General features: G+C 41.7%; 2 protein-coding genes across 3 annotated transcripts; both read left to right on the forward strand.

Moving 5' to 3' along the window:
* Nucleotides 1–330: 330 nt before the first annotated feature.
* Nucleotides 331–9207, forward strand: LOC146714318 (E3 ubiquitin-protein ligase TRIM39-like). 2 transcript variants are annotated; one of them, XM_085450778.1, is made up of 11 exons: nt 331–2423; nt 2675–2885; nt 3990–4224; nt 4824–5190; nt 5316–5411; nt 5506–5739; nt 5828–5975; nt 6060–6086; nt 6182–6246; nt 6400–6522; nt 6812–9207. In XM_085450778.1, exons 2-11 carry the CDS (start codon nt 2870–2872, stop codon nt 7211–7213), a joined length of 1713 nt encoding a protein of 570 aa, XP_085306904.1. In that variant the 5' UTR covers nt 331–2423; nt 2675–2869; the 3' UTR covers nt 7214–9207. The 2 variants fall into 2 exon arrangements, with proteins under 2 accessions (XP_085306904.1, XP_085306903.1); XM_085450777.1 differs by having other exon boundaries at nt 331–2885.
* A 541-nt stretch (nt 9208–9748) lies between these two features.
* LOC146714319 (cerebellin-1) lies at nt 9749–15223 on the forward strand. Its single transcript, XM_085450780.1, has 4 exons — nt 9749–9864; nt 10782–11395; nt 13507–13626; nt 14691–15223. The coding sequence occupies exons 2-4, from the start codon at nt 11090–11092 to the stop codon at nt 14886–14888; spliced, it is 624 nt and encodes a 207-aa protein (XP_085306906.1). The 5' UTR covers nt 9749–9864; nt 10782–11089; the 3' UTR covers nt 14889–15223.
* Nucleotides 15224–15689: the final 466 nt, after the last annotated feature.

The following is a 15689-nucleotide window of genomic DNA, read 5'->3' on the forward strand; positions in this document are numbered from 1 at the left end:
TCTTGGATGTGAACATTAACTGCAGCTCTTCACGTCTGTCGGCAGGAGTTTAGGACTCTCGGTGCTGCCACATGACTGCATCAGTGAGCAGGTGCACATGTGTTTCTAATAAAGTGGTCTGTAAGTGTACAAAGCTTATTATTGGTTAACGAAACATGATGTGTGTTAATGGTTAAACTACCAGACTTTCAGACTGAAGGCCAGAGTCTGTATCCTGTGTAAAAATGCAAAATATTGATATTTTTTTCTTAGTTAAGACAAGATAAAGATTGTTGCTTGGATTAAATATAATCTTGTTCACAACATTAACCACATGTTACATGCTGAGAACATTTAGCTAAGGTCTTGTGTTTGTTTCAGATAATAAATCTGTATTAAGACTCAAGGCTCACACCGAAGGCCCTCAATCAGGAGTTCTCTCAGGTCACCTTGACCATGTCTATATGCCTACATGCCTAAATGCCCTCAGTTACTTCCATCTGATTGGCCAATTAGATCCTTGTGTTAGCAGTAGAGCAGGTGTGTAAGTATAAGAGGTCTGAGAGGCAAAACCTGCTCTCTCTTTACAAGTTTGTTTCTCTTATTCAGGTGAGCTAACAACAAATGACACATCTGATCTAAACAATATAAAAGCTGGATCTAAATTAAGAAAAGGCCCCCATTTCAACCTGGTGATAATGTCTGCTTCATGTTGTGAGGTAGGGATGTTTCCTGATCTGTAACCACGACCAGGTATCACCTGATCCAGCTGGTATGTGGAGGTTTTGGCAGCGCCGGGAACATTAAACATTCTTCAGATGTGAGTCAGGTTAGCACAACGCTGTGGGCTGTTTTATGTTCGTGCCTTTTGATGAGATCTTGTGGTTTGTTGACTGAAACAGTAACAAGGAAAAAGTACGTGTAGAGCAATGTTGAAGTACTTCACTTTGCGCTTACTTGTGTTCAGAGTTTTCTTCATCAGCTGAACTACTGCTACTTCACACTGAACCAACATGAGGCTGCACCGGTGATTTGTGTCAACAAGTATTGAATGGACTCCTGAAAATTGGGAGCAGCCGTTCCTCTCCGGACACTGTGCAGCCTGCTGTGGTCATACATCACTTCCAAAACGTAGTAACGTGCAGAGCTTGGTCAGAGCACCTTAGCATCACATTTTAACAAATGAGCTTCCTGTTCTGTTCAGTGGCAATTTAGTAATTCAAAAAATGCTCCTTGTCCCACTTCCTTCCTGTTACTAAGATGTTTAAGGATCCAAACACACTGGTTTTGCTGTTCCTAAATAAGATATGTGAACAGGGGTAACAGTGGCATCACTTATATAAGATTATATTATATAAGAACATTATTATGTGTAATACTGAGCTCTGTGTACTTCATCAAGATGCAAACAGTGAAACGTTGCTTATGTAATAATACAACAAAGACACATTAATAATTAATCTGACCGTTTATTCATAACATACCTTTAAACACTCCGCTTTACACACAAGACGTTCAGCTGGACTCATTGTGTGGACGTGACTCATTTATTTGAGCACAGCTGTGTACATGTGCATAAGTGACTTGAATGATTGATAAATGAATGCAAATGAACACGTACTGTGTCTTTCCTACGGCTGGCCTGAGTTTTAGGTTTTGATTTTGAAGGATTTTGTTTTTCTGGTTGATCTTAGATTTTGTCCTCTGAGCTGACGATGGAGCGAGTGTTAACCAGAACAAGAGAAAAGATTTAGTGCTAAAGTGACAAAAGGACACAGAGAGTTCTACAAGATTTTGATATTAATTCGAATTCGATGTTATTCAGTGTAAGAAATCTCATCATGTTGCACAGATAGCTTTGGTGTGTACCAGAGTCGCTAGAAGTTTCAATTTCATGTGAATTGAAACTAAACTAAGAACAGAGAGAACACACCTCTGAAAAAGCCAATATTGGGAAATATTTCCTTTTTTTTCCCCTAAGCGCTGATAAAACTTTGTGCAGGACACTTGATAAATGGCACTTGCAACATCATGAAGTTAGTGTGCACACTAAATAATAATTACTAATATTAATGATTAACTTCAGATTAATGCACAATACGCATCATTAATCTGCAACTGAGTCTGCTGGAACTGACAGACACATTGTATGATGGCACACAGAGAAGGACCAACGTTCCCTCCAATGTGTGACTGAGCCGGGGTGTTCTGTTTATTCTTCTCTCAAAGATAAGATGGAGCTCTACAAAACCGGTTTGGCTCTCTGAAAATCTTTCTGCAACTCGGAGCTGATAAGCTGAAGTTGCCACTTGCGACCTGACAAAGCAACAAATCTGTGATGTGCATGCTCATAGACGGCTCCTCCTCTGCATCGATTTTCAAGATCCGAGGTTAAACGAGCTGCGGGTGCAAAGGCGAACTTGTGTCATGTGACAAAAATGCAAGTTAGTTAAAACTAAAAAGCATTTAAGTTTGTTAACCTTCTATGAATTACACAGAAAAGAAGAGAAAACTATTCTGAACAATATTATTAAATTGTATTTACTGAGATTTTACTGTAAGTAGTTACTGTGACAGTACTTTTTGTTTTATTCTATATCATTATGTTTAATCAATATAAACATGTGATAGTCCCTGCTTTAACCTCTGTTTGCTCAATCACTGCGCCTTATTTCTTGCTATGGATTACCTACAGTGGAGTCAGCAGCTGAAGCTGAAGAACCAGAAACACCAGACTGACTGCAAAACCTGCGAGAATGAACTCAGGGAGGAGCTCGTGTAAATAATCTCAGCACAAACAAAGAGCACCTGTGAGGAGTATTTAAGTGTCTGTAGGCTGAATGTGAACTACACAGTACGAGCTGCATCTGTGAGGATCGGGGCTGCCAGCATGTCCACCCAAACAGGTACAATGTTATTATTATTACACTGCAGAAACTGGAAGATGAAACTGTAAACTGTGAGAGGAAACAATGTATACCAAGTTGAGGCTTTTCTTTAAATGTATCAGATTACTTTTACTCAAAAATGTAGTTACTGAGTTATAGTAAATGGCATGAATGGTTAGAAACATGTTTTAAAACAACACAACAAAAATGAGCTACTTAATCAGTCGCATTTAGGTTTTTAAGGTCAGTTTTCTGGTGTGGGAAACAGGAATCTACAACAATCTGTCTGAGTTTCAGTATTTTATACGCATTGGTAAATATAGAAAATACTTGTGCTGGGTGGGTGATCCCTCTGTGGTGTGTTGGAATAATGAGCAGTAAGAAGTCGAACAATCAGCACAGGGAGCTTAAAACAACTGAACCTGTCCTGAAAAAGAGCCGATTTGCAAAGTATGATTCAAAGCGACATATTGCGCTAAAAGTGGAAACAAACTAGTCTGTTAAGTGTAAGTGGTGCCTCTGTAACATGACACACTTTTATTGCAGTATTCACACTGAGTATTTGTAAAAGTGCACTTTGTCTTGATTTTTTGTTGGTGCAACATGTTGGAATATTTGTTGGAAACAAATAGTCAGATTTAGGTCCCCTCTAGACGTCTTCAATGATGATCTTAAAATCCATTCTGCAGCTTTTTTGGCTGGTAGAAGCAGAACCAGACGTTACATGATCACAGCTCAGTTAACACCATTAAATGAGGTTCATCTGTAGTTTGCAGTCTGTGTTGGGACTTTTTATTGCTCTGTTACTGCGAGCTTTCATTGCTTTTTGACTCAAAAACAAAAATGGATGTTTTAAATTTAATGAAAGGATGGATAAAGCAGCAGTTTCAGACTTCAAGTTTTCTATTTAAAGCAGACAAAAACAATCCAGAGTCTATTATCTTGAGCAGACATGTGATCTCACATATTTGACATGTGATTCAAAACAAATCAACCACAACACAAAAAAAGAAAAAGGCTGCCAGGATCTGTCAAGATGTTAAATATACTTTTGAACTATGCCTCCAGCTACCATCTGCAAACAGGACAGACAGGACTGACTCTTTTTGTGGTATTTTCCAGTGACAAACATGGCCTCGGTACCATTGGAGAATCAGTTCCGGTGCTGCATCTGCCTGGACACCTACACGGATCCCGTCTCAATCCCGTGTGGACACAACTTCTGCCTGGATTGCATCGAAGGCTACTGGGACACGAAGGACAAGTCGGAATGTCCGCTGTGCAAAGAGACGTTCAAAGAGCGACCGGAGCTGAGGATCAACCGAGCTTTTTCCGACATGATTGAATTCTTTAAAAGGTCTGTTTTACTTCCATACTCTTTGTGTCCCAATCCCAGTATCTTTATTGCCAATGTACAAGTGCAACAAAAGTGAGGGCGGTAATGTACGGTGTTAAAAATAAATAAATAGCGATAATAATATACAAAATGAGAGACATACAGTAAATGTTTGTACACCAGTCCCTGCATTCACGATGCTGAATTAGAATTAATTTCTTAAAACTGCTTTAATTGTGTGTGGTTTCATGGCTGTGGAGTAGGAAGCAGATCCAGGATCAACTGACCAATCACGTTGTCTGCCCATTTAGTTAGCATTAGCCAAGAAGTTAGCTCTATTAAAAACTTTCACAAGGAAACCGACATATCTTAATTTGGCTAATATCCAACCTAACTTGATTATAGAGCCTTACTCTACCTTAAATGCCACATATATTGACCATGAAGTGCAATGTCACATACAGTGCATGTTTACACCATGTCCAGCTGGCTATGCATTGTGTTTCTGGCACACCAGAGTCCCTTAATTTGAATTTATTGTCTTGTTCCGTTTTGTGTTCTCTTCCAGATGGCAGATATATTTGAATATATTCAATGATATTTAACATTATCTTCAAAAGGTCTTTGTCACCCACACTGATGCATGGGGAGGACGTCAAGCCCCCGGCACACCAGCTATCAGACCGTGAAGACGTGCCCTGTGACATCTGCCACGGGAACAAGGCGCCGTCGGTGAAGTCGTGCCTGGTGTGTCAGGCGTCTTACTGTGAGATTCACCTCGTGCCTCACCAGAGAGATCCAGCGCTGCAGAGACACTGCCTCACAGATCCAGCAATCTTCAACACCAGCCACCTGTGCAGAAAGCACAACAAGCCCCTGACGATGTTCTGCAAGCAGGATCACACAACTGTGTGCTCGAAATGCACAGAGGGCGACCACAAGCACCACAAGATTGTCCCCATGGAGAAGGAGAGCAGGAGGGTGAAGGTGAGGGAAAAGCTTCTTCCTTTGCCCTGCGTTTTTTGGGAGGGAGGGGGGGTTTCCTGAGCTCACAGATTTTTGTGTGTTCTTCTTCTCGCTGTCTCATTTTTACATTGTTTGATCTTCTCCAGATGAATCTGAGGGAGACAAAGTCCGACATCCAACAGATGATCCAGGACAGGCTGAAAAAAATGGAAGACATCAAAAGTCCAGTGGATCTAAGCAAAGTAGGTCGTTGATTGGTTCAAAAAGTCAGGCTTGCAACCAAGTAGTTCATTTATCAGTTTATTTATTTATCTAGTTGATCATTTTAATCAATAGAGGGCCACAGAGAGAGAGATCCAGAGCAGTTCTCAGATCTGCAGCATGCTGATAACCGCCATCGAGAGGCAGCAGGCCGAGCTCGCCAAGGATCTCGAGGAGAGGCAGCTGGAAGCCGAGAGGAAAGCTGAGGAGCTGCTCGAAGAGCTGGAGAAGGAAATCCACGAACTGCAGACGAGGAGCAGCGAGCTGCAGCACCTGGAGCTCACGCGGAGCTCGCTCCACCTCCTACAGGTCAGATTTATCTGCTGCATTTTACCGTCTCTCTGCTGCATCCGCATCTTAAAGCTGGTGCTCACAAAAAGCTCCCTTCTGCTTTTAGAGTTTCCCGTCTCTGAGCAGGCTCCCGGCCACCAGAGATTGGTCAGAGGTGGCAGTGCACTCTGATAACTCCCTGGGGATGGTCAGGAGAGCCGTTTCTATGCTGGGGAACATGTGCCAGGAAGTTGCAAACAAACTCTCAGCAGAGGGTGAGTAACCCTACAGCAACATGGACAACAAATCATTGTAAAAATAAATATATTATCTAATTCTTTAACTTCTTTGTCATGCAGAAGTGGACAAGATGAGTGCATATGCAGGTATGATCACAAATATATAGTGAGACAGTTTTTCCTATAAATTTTTTTTGAGCTTCATCAGTACCTGACCTGCTGTTTTCTTCTTGTATCTGCAGTCAATGTGACCCTGGATCCCGAGACAGCTTCAGGCTGGCTGGTCCTGTCCCCAGATAAAAAGAAGGTATCAGCCTATAATCACTGACTCTATCACGATAACAGTAAACACACTTAGATGGACATGCTGATTTTGTAAGCTTTTTATGCTCAAGTGGAGAAGGAGATTCAGAATGAAAGTTTCTTTGGCAGCGATGATGAGCCCATTGTTGATCCTCAGGTGAGCCTCGCCAGCCAGAAGAAGAAGACTCTGCTCCCAGACAGTCCCCAGCGGTTTGACTCCTGCGTCTGCATTTTGGGGAAACAAAGCTTCACATTTGGAAGACGCTACTGGGTAGTTCAGGTGGGATCAGGATCTGGAAGTCATGTCCTTAAGAAATAGAAAAAAAATCCAACAAATACCAGAGATGCTTCTAGCCCTTCAGTTGATGTTTTTGCATTATATACTGTATTTACATGTATGATTGCACAATTTAATAAATCTCTTCACCAATGTCCCATTTTCTTAGCAAAATATAAAGAAAGTAATGTAGTTTTCAACACAACTGGGGGGAAAAGCTATTATTCATAGTGGTTATTATTTTCTCTTCCTCTTGCTTTTTCCATCTAATTCTTTGTACACCGTGTTTCAGGTTGGGGATAAATCAGACTGGGATCTTGGTGTGGCCCAGGAGTCCATCAACAGGAAAGGTGCCATCACAGTTCGTCCTGAAAACGGTTACTGGGCCATCTGCCGGCGAAAAGGTGGCAGTCTGAGCGCCTGCGCCGGGCCCTCGGTCACCCTCAACCTTCACGAAATCCCCAAGAAAGTCAGCATATTCCTGGACTATGAGGAAAGGTCGGTGTCCTTCTATGACGCAGAGGCAAAGACTCACATTTATACTTACGGTGGATGCAGCTTCAGTGAGCCTCTCTACCCGTATTTCAACCCCTGTGTTCAAAACAACGGGAGAAACGTGGCCCCGCTGGTTATCTGTCCTCTCGAGGGAGGTGTCAGGGAAGAACAGGACACAGGCATCGATTTAACCGTATGATGTGACGCTAACTAATGTTTTAGATCTCATTCCTGTGCTTCCCCTAGATGATTAAAATGGTTGTTCCTACAGAAACCACATGTCACATGTCTGAGTTAGCAGGCAGTCCAGCTGCAAGAGGCACTAACACTCGTCTCACGCATGCGTCTTTGTTCCACAGGTGATGTGAACAGTGTGCACAATGTTATTAAGCAACCCTGCCACTGGCTAACATAGCAAGTTACTTCTGTTTGAGTGTGCAAACCCTAGCATAACCTGTACAGCCTGTAAGATGGGAGTAAGTTTTGCTCTCTCTGTCATGAAGTGTGTGCAAAGTGGGTTTTTAACTTTTATTATTCAAATCTTCACAAAATACTACTAGACTAGTATTTACTGTACTTGAGATGCAAAAGTTGAAACTGAAAATAAATTCTAGTTTTTTGGGGGAAAAAAAGAAAAACAAACAAAACTCAAATATGCGTTTTTGGGTCCTGTTATTTTGAAGGAAGCTGATTTGTTGTATATTTTAATGTGAGGTCTAAATAAGCTGCACCTCACCATTATATTCATTATGTATTATGACACACACATCAGGCTTCACATAGAGGAGAAATCCAGCTTTAATGTTTGAACATTAAGGCCTTGAATTAGTATTTGTTTTTTGTATTTTTCAGACGTTGTTGTTCAGATGTTCTGTCATCAGACAGGTTTGTCAGAATATACATTTTAATTTTTGGTTTCTTCTAAGGCATACTGAGACGTTCTGACTTTAAAAACTCTTGCATTTCATCACATTTGTGCTGAAAGTACCTAAAGCTCACCCTGAAACATATCCTATATCAGTGCCCAGACAACAAACTGAACAACTTATTTTCCTGCACTTGCACACAGTAAAACATAAATCCCGGCACCTCAGTACACACACAGATCACATCAACAGAGGGCCCTATGAGTGCATGATCCAGAAGGCCTCATAAGAGCTCCTGTAACTACTTAAAAACATGCTTTAGTGCTTCCTTTATTACCTCCTTAGAAACACTGAACCATATGATAGAGATCATCCACCATCAGACCCATCATGCAAACAAAAAAATGTGCACAGGTCATATAACAGTTAGTTAAAAGTTTATTTAGACCCTGTTAACAGAAAAAGGATTAAACAGATGTGGTGTGTGTTCAGTAAAAAAAATTACATCAAACAGTAACAGAGTATTATAAATATTTAAGCGATTCTGAGTCTGACGTCAGAGCACAGTTCTGCTGGATGTGAGCAGACGTAAGTACTCGGCATCTTTATGGTTTTGTTCCTCCCTCCTATAATTGTTGCTCTGCTCATTTTACTAGGCCTGGGCCCTGTTCTGAGTCACAGTGAGCAGATCCAGATAATGGAAAATACCCCGAGTGTGCTGAACCTAACATTGACAATCAGGATAAGCGGACACACAAAGCTGGTTATCAACATGATAAGTTAACTCAGTGTTTCCACTGAGCAGGTGTCAGTATGTGACCAATCACAAATGGTGGTGTAGAGGTTAAACACACAATGCGGACTGAAAGACAAAGCTGCAGCGTGGGTGTGTGTGCGAGGAAAAGCTCTGCGCAGTAGTTTAGTATTAAAAACAGAATGAATGTGTGAGCACTTTAAACACTTTGGTGAGAAAGACTGGAAGAGCGCCACTATGCTAACACATTTTAGCTTTTTGAAAGGCAGGAAAAAAAGGGAAAAATACAAACTGTGTAAATTAACGTATCTCTCTAACAGAGCTCTCTCATTTGGACAAAGCACAGTCTGATGGATTACAGTAAAGTATGTAATTAAATTAATGTCGAGCAAGTTTTACTTTTTATTCTCAGCTGCAGGCTTGAGTGTCTTTAATGATCTGAGAGTAAAGAATAAATGTAACTCTCTGAGTGAATTAGATCCACAACTACATAAAAATACTGCAAGTACCTGCTCTGTTTTAGGATATTTATGGAACAATAAAGGAAATAAAACCAGTAAAGTTGGGAATAAAGATGTGTCTATGAATGTTTATTACTGATGCTCATCGGGAAGACGTCAACACTTTAGATGCTGTTAAAAATTTACACCCACTCAGAAGTCTGAGGAATCTTCAGGGATGGTGATTTTCTGGAGCACTGGTCCATCAGTAGGCGGTGATTTCATACCTCTTGATCTCTAATCCGAAACATACCCTGTTCACAGCATAAGTTACCATGGCGATATACCTGTCTAAATTGATGAATGTTTAAAAGGGGAAAAAAGCTATTTGTACCCGCTATCACCCATTAATAGTCATTTACTAATTAAAAAAAAACATTTTTTAATTATAGCAGGGATACGCGTGAGTTCGTGATGAATCCTTTAAGTCCCAGCGCATTTTCTGTAATATCTGAGGTTAGATGAGAAGGAGGGAGAAAAAGGTAGAGTGGGGGTGGGTTCGAGGAACAGTGAAAACAGAAGGATGGCAACGCTCGTGATGTGATTAAACGTCTGCTCGAACGCAGGGGTCCCCTGGAACAGAGATGTAGTGAGAGAGAGAGAATGAGAGAGAGAGAGGGGGAGAGGAGGAGAGATAAAGCTGAAGGTGAGTGTGAAACGAAGCTCTAACTTTACTGAGCCAAGCTGGCTTCTGTATGTTGCTGCAGGAGCAACGCTGACGACGTGAAAGGTGGGTGATGGAGCATCTGCAGATTCTTTCTTTGAGGGTCACTCTCGTTAGAGCGATTGTACTTTTTATCATTGCACTTATTGTCCATGCTTTTGAGGATTTTTCGGAGCAACATCTCTAATGTCACACAAGGAAATGCTAAAAGGTTCTTTTATAATTTATCAAAGTACTGTCTGAATTCTTGTGTTTGCTTCTTAAAACAGTGGCTTTTTTAATAGTAAGCGTGGTTGTGTAAAGGAATGCAAGTGCAAAGAGAGAGACAGGGATTAAATTGGAAAGGTGCACGAGGTGAATGAGTGGGAGTGTTTACCCACAGATGGCCTCTCGGCGGTGGGATTGTGATAGTCCGCTGTACCCCCTCCTGAGTCCAGCTGGCGTCGCTCACGCGGGCCTCTTCCTGGCCAAAGCATTACCTCATCACTTCTATTTATTTTCTACTTCAATATAAAGCGGTTTTCTATTAATATTCTCACCGTTTAATTAAGCAGTGATGTGGCAGAGCACCGGGATGGGTTTTTTATTACATTTACAGCAGTGCGGGTTTGATAGACTTTAACTGTGCTGAGGCACACAACTTTTCTCCAGCAGCACCGTGCTGTGTTTTCAGCCTGTTTTCAGTCGTCATGTTCTGTTATTAAAACGCAGAACAAGAACGAGCATAGTGGTTTTGTATACTTAATATTTTGATGCATGAACTTGTTTTAAAGGGCTAAACATATGTAAAAATGGTGGATTCTCCAACAGTATGGGTTGTTGAAGCAAACTAGGGGCAGGAGTCACCAAGGTTCAGGTTTTTTAACAGCTGTTGCCATTGTTCACCAGTAAGTTTATTTGCAAACTAAAGATGATCAGGTCGTCCAGTCATATTGAGATTCGTGCAATGTTTTCATGTGAATAACTGTGTCACTGACTCGCAGGCCTGAAGCTTCAATCCAGTCTGGACTTCTGACTCAGCACACTTGGCTGATGGCCACTCCTGCCCTGGTGTGAGGGACCGGACGCCACCACTTATTCCGCGCATTTATGGACTTCCTGTCAGTTGTAGTAAGCCAGCTGAGGAGTCCCTGAATCGTTTAATCTCCAAAGAGATGAGACAAAGCCCTGGCTGATGTTTTCTTTCCAGGTGAAATTATGACCCTGCTGGTAAAGTGAGGTGCGCGCCAAGAAGAGTCTCGCTAAAGAGCTGTGGTGACCATTCTGCAGTAGAAACGCGAAGAAAAAAAAGATGTCTTGTCTGTCATTTACCCCTGCACTCTACCTTGATGCCCACTCCGTCTTTGTCGTTGGACTGCTGCTGCTCGTCCACCGGGGGCCCTCCGAGGTCAGCTGCCAGAATGACACGGAGCCGATCGTGTTGGAGGGAAAGTGTCTGGTGGTGTGCGACTCCACCCCATCGGCGGAGCCGTCAGGTAATGCCCTGGGCATGTCAGTGAGGTCAGGAACTGGGCGGGTGGCATTTTCGGCCATTCGTAACACCAACCACGAACCCTCAGAGATGAGCAACCGAACCATGACCATCTACTTTGACCAGGTGGGTTTTAAGGCTTGTTTTTGGAAAGGTGTGGTGCAAGTTAAGGTTTTGGTTGAATTTCACGAGTTCAACCAAAAATGACGCTTCACCTTCTGCTGCACTCTAAAAACGGTCAACAGAAACTTATGTTTCAAAGGACATAGACCTCATTTTGTATTGAATCTGGAGAGGATCCAAATCCTGGACACTGCAGGCAGAAAGCTAGTATTTTATTTAAAAAAAAATATCCAAAATGTCAAACAGAAGTCCAGTCAACACAGAGAAACATGCGGGGAAGCATAGACACTGTGACAAAGACTGAGAGCTGATTAGGGAATGGCCAACAGGACAAGGAAGGACAGTAAACAAAACTAACACAGGAGAGGAAAGAAAACAAACTTTCAAAGTAAGACAGGAAACAACCAAAAAGGAATGATACAGAAATTAATGCAAATATTAAATAAGCATCACACAAGGAAACAGCGCAAAGGAAACATGCATTTGTTTGGACACAGAAAGATGGAAACCACTGACGACACATTTGTATACCAGACCAGATTATCTTTGTTTCAAAATTTCCAACTTAAAACTGAGGAAGCTTTTAAATAAGTAAAAGATAAAGTGTATTTCTAAACCCCCTAAATTAATCAACTTAAATAAATAAATGTATGTGTAGGTCATTCAGCCTCTGAGCTTATGTCCCTTTGTGCACAGGTGAATTTTCATAGTGGAATAAAAAAGTAAAAATATAAATAAACTGCAAACCTGGGACAATAGGTCCCAACTAAAAACTAAAAACCTCTGTGTAGAATCTACGTCAGCTCCATTATTTGCAAGGAGCCACCACAGCAGATAGCTCTGCATGTTTGATTTGGCAGATTTTTACACCAGATGCACTTCCTGATGTAACCACAAAGAGATTTGTGTCTCCACCCAGGATCAAACTGAGATTTCTGGCTTGTTAGATGTAAACCTCCTTCTGGGGTGGCTGTAGCTCAGGTGGCAGAGCAAGTCAGCCACTAATCAGAAGGTTGGTGGTTTGATCCCAGGCTCCCTCCTGACTGCATGCCAAATATCCTTGGGCAAGATACTAACCCCACGTTTGCCTACTGGTGGTGGTCAGAGGGCCCGGTGGAGCCAGTGTCCGGCAGCCTCGCCTCTGTCAGTGCGCCCCAGGGCAGCTGTGGCTACAGTGTGGCTTGCCATCTGTGTGTGAATGGGTGAATGACTGAATGTAGCGTGAAGTGCTTTGGGGTCCTTAGGGACTAGAAAGGCGCTATACAAATGCAGGCCATTCTTCTTTTGGCTGCTCCATTTAGGGATCACTACAGTGGATCATCTGTCTCCTCCTCTGTCTCCATCTCACTCCATCCTTACCATCCTCCTCTGTCACACCAACCCTCTGCGTGTCCTCCTTCACTACACCCACGAACCTACTCTGTGGGCTTCCCTTTCCCCATATTCATTCCCTTTGTCCCCTATCTCTCCTCTGCACAAGTCCAAACCATCTCAACCTTGTCGTTTTAATTTTGTCTCCAGCTTGTTAGGTAAACCACTACACTAAAGACCTCTATCCATATACATAGAAATAGCAGGTCAGCAGGCAAATTTTGCAAGTTACAGTTTGCATGACTTTCAGGACTCTCAAATAAGACTACAAGAAACAGTCGATAAAAGAGGAGCATTGATGTCTGTGAGAAAATCTCATGCATAGACAGTTTACTGAGAAACCAATGTGGTGAACTGACCAACCAGCCAGTTTTATAATAACCAGAACAGACTGCCATCGCCATTTATAGATACAGCCTCTTCTGCTGTTACTAAACTTGATTTATTGCCATCAAAGTCCCCAGTTACTGATCACACTGTACAAACAGAAAAAAGGCCTTCACAGAAAAGCATTATTACGACAGAGTGACTCACTGCCAGTTCTCTCCCTCCTTTTCTTGTTCTCCTGCGAGGACGAGCAGACCAACTTTCTTGTAAAAGAGAAACATTAGAAAAATTTAGGTCAGAAAAATAAGAATAATAAACCACAGTGGAGGCTCAGTGAAAGATTATGGATTACACATTTGTGGCTAGTTGGTTGGTTGAATTTGTGAAACTCTTTGCTGCTCTCTTTTCCTTCTTAGATCATAGTGAACGTTGGCAGCCATTTCGATCCAGCAACAAGCATCTTTGTGGCACCCAGAAAAGGAGTCTACAGTTTCAGCTTTCATGTTGTCAAAGTTTACAACCGGCAGACGATACAAGTAAGAACAAAAATGTAAAAGCGTCACGTAACACTGAACGGATCTGTTTGTTTCTCAAAGAAAAGTTAGACTTATTGCTGTTCTAAGGTTTGTGAATTAACAACAGACAGAGAGGTGCTAAAGTCTGGTTCTTCTGTGATGTCCACACAGTACCAGATTCTACTGATGTATAGACACAATCATCAAAACTGCATCAGCGTCCAAACATACCTGATTCTGTTTTACATGCACTCATTCACAAGGCCACTAAAGGTTGTGTTCCTTTAACCTCCTAAGACCTGAACTCTTCCACTGCATGCATTTTTAATTTCTCTTTGATATTTGGGCTGATTGGGACCCGATGAATGGAAAAACAAAGAATTACCAGATTTTTCTTTTTACCTGATTTTTGTTTCTAAGAAAAATGAGAGCCACATATGAGGATATTCGTTTAAAATTTTGATAGAACAGTAGCAGTATAATGTCCTCTTAAGTGGATATCAGGCCCTTGTAGAGCAAAATTGAGTATTTTGATCTAAATAACCCAAAATGTGATGTCCACATATCTGGATGCCAGGTCCTAGGAGGTTAAAATACAACTATAACTAAAAATAATATCTTTCACCACAAACAGCCTCAGTCCCCTGACTTAATATCTGTGAATGAATTTACAGTCATCTCAGTGTTATTTCAGTGGAGCTGGTTGTTTCCCTGTGTAGCTTTACTTCTAATCGTCCATTTATGGACGCTATCCTCACTTTCGCGATTGCGCTGTACGACAAAAATGAAGTCGCAGTTGTACACATCACATTGAACTTTGTGCCTCTGCCTCCAGAGTTGAGAACATGAGTGCAGTTTTACTTCTTACTGCTATTTTAATGATAGTGCAGAGAGAATAATTCACAGATTATACAGAGGAAGAGTTTCTGAATGTGATTTCATTCAGTTTTTACTTCTTCTACTCCTGTACCAGCACTGATGTGGAGGTTTTAGGATACAGTACATACAGGATACTGTATGTACTGTAACCAAACACTGTCTTCTAACCAAACTTTCCGTACAAATCTTACATCCTGCTTTCCCAGGTGAGTTTGGTTCTCAATGGCTGGCCTGTGATCTCAGCCTTCGCAGGCGACCAGGATGTGACCAGGGAAGCTGCCACCAATGCGGGTCTGGTGATTATGGAGAGGGGGGACAAGGCTTACCTCAAACTGGAGCGGGGGAACCTAATGGGAGGGTGGAAGTACTCCACCTTCTCTGGGTTTCTGGTGTTCCCGTTGTAGGGTTGACTGAGGTAGGATTATGAGAGCTGGTGTTCTGACCATAGTCACAGGTGTGGAGGGGAGGGCGGGTGTTACATAAAGAGTTCTTTGTTACTTTCACAGCCATCAACACGAAGGAAGAGGAATTAACTGATACATTGAACTGCACTGACGCATCTTGATGTGTATCGATGAATTGGTGAATTCACCTTGCACCAAATAATCTTGGATGTATTTTCCATTTCCATTGCATTTTTATGGCTTATTGTGTGTTTTTCTGTCATTAGTCTGTGGTTGCTTGCAGTTTTCCTTTTAATGCATGAAATAAGAAATGGCCAATAAAGAAAATAATTGTGTCTACTGACTGCATCAATCTATTAGCACTAACAAATTAATATTTTCAGTGCTAGCTTGCCAGTTAAAATGCTTTATCTCAGAAAGGTACGAAGGAGAATATGATCCAAGATACTTCACTTTCATTAAAATGTTCAGTGTAGCACTTCATTGTTGTCTTAAGTATACAGACTGCTATAATAAAGAGGATTGACAAATTTGGGCAAAGTTAGCAGTATGCAAGCTTGCTAGCTAGCAGACATACAAAGATTAGATGTTTTGTGAAAATCCAGTCTGAAGCTTTTCAATGTTCTTTGTGTTTTGAAATGGGATGTGAGCAATACGCATATTTGACTGAGAAACAGCACACTCATTGGCTAACACTGACTTCATTCTTTTATTCAACCAGGGCACCGTGCAGTCACTCACACGGCCATGAACTCCTCTGTATACCAAATTACCCTCAAGTCAAATGTGAGGCTATCTGTC

The sequence above is a fragment of the Copadichromis virginalis genome, linkage group LG3, assembly GCF_057382275.1.
Source record: "Copadichromis virginalis isolate Kocher_CV1m ecotype Utaka linkage group LG3, C_Virginalis_male_GT1.1, whole genome shotgun sequence".
NCBI lineage: Eukaryota > Metazoa > Chordata > Actinopteri > Cichliformes > Cichlidae > Copadichromis > Copadichromis virginalis.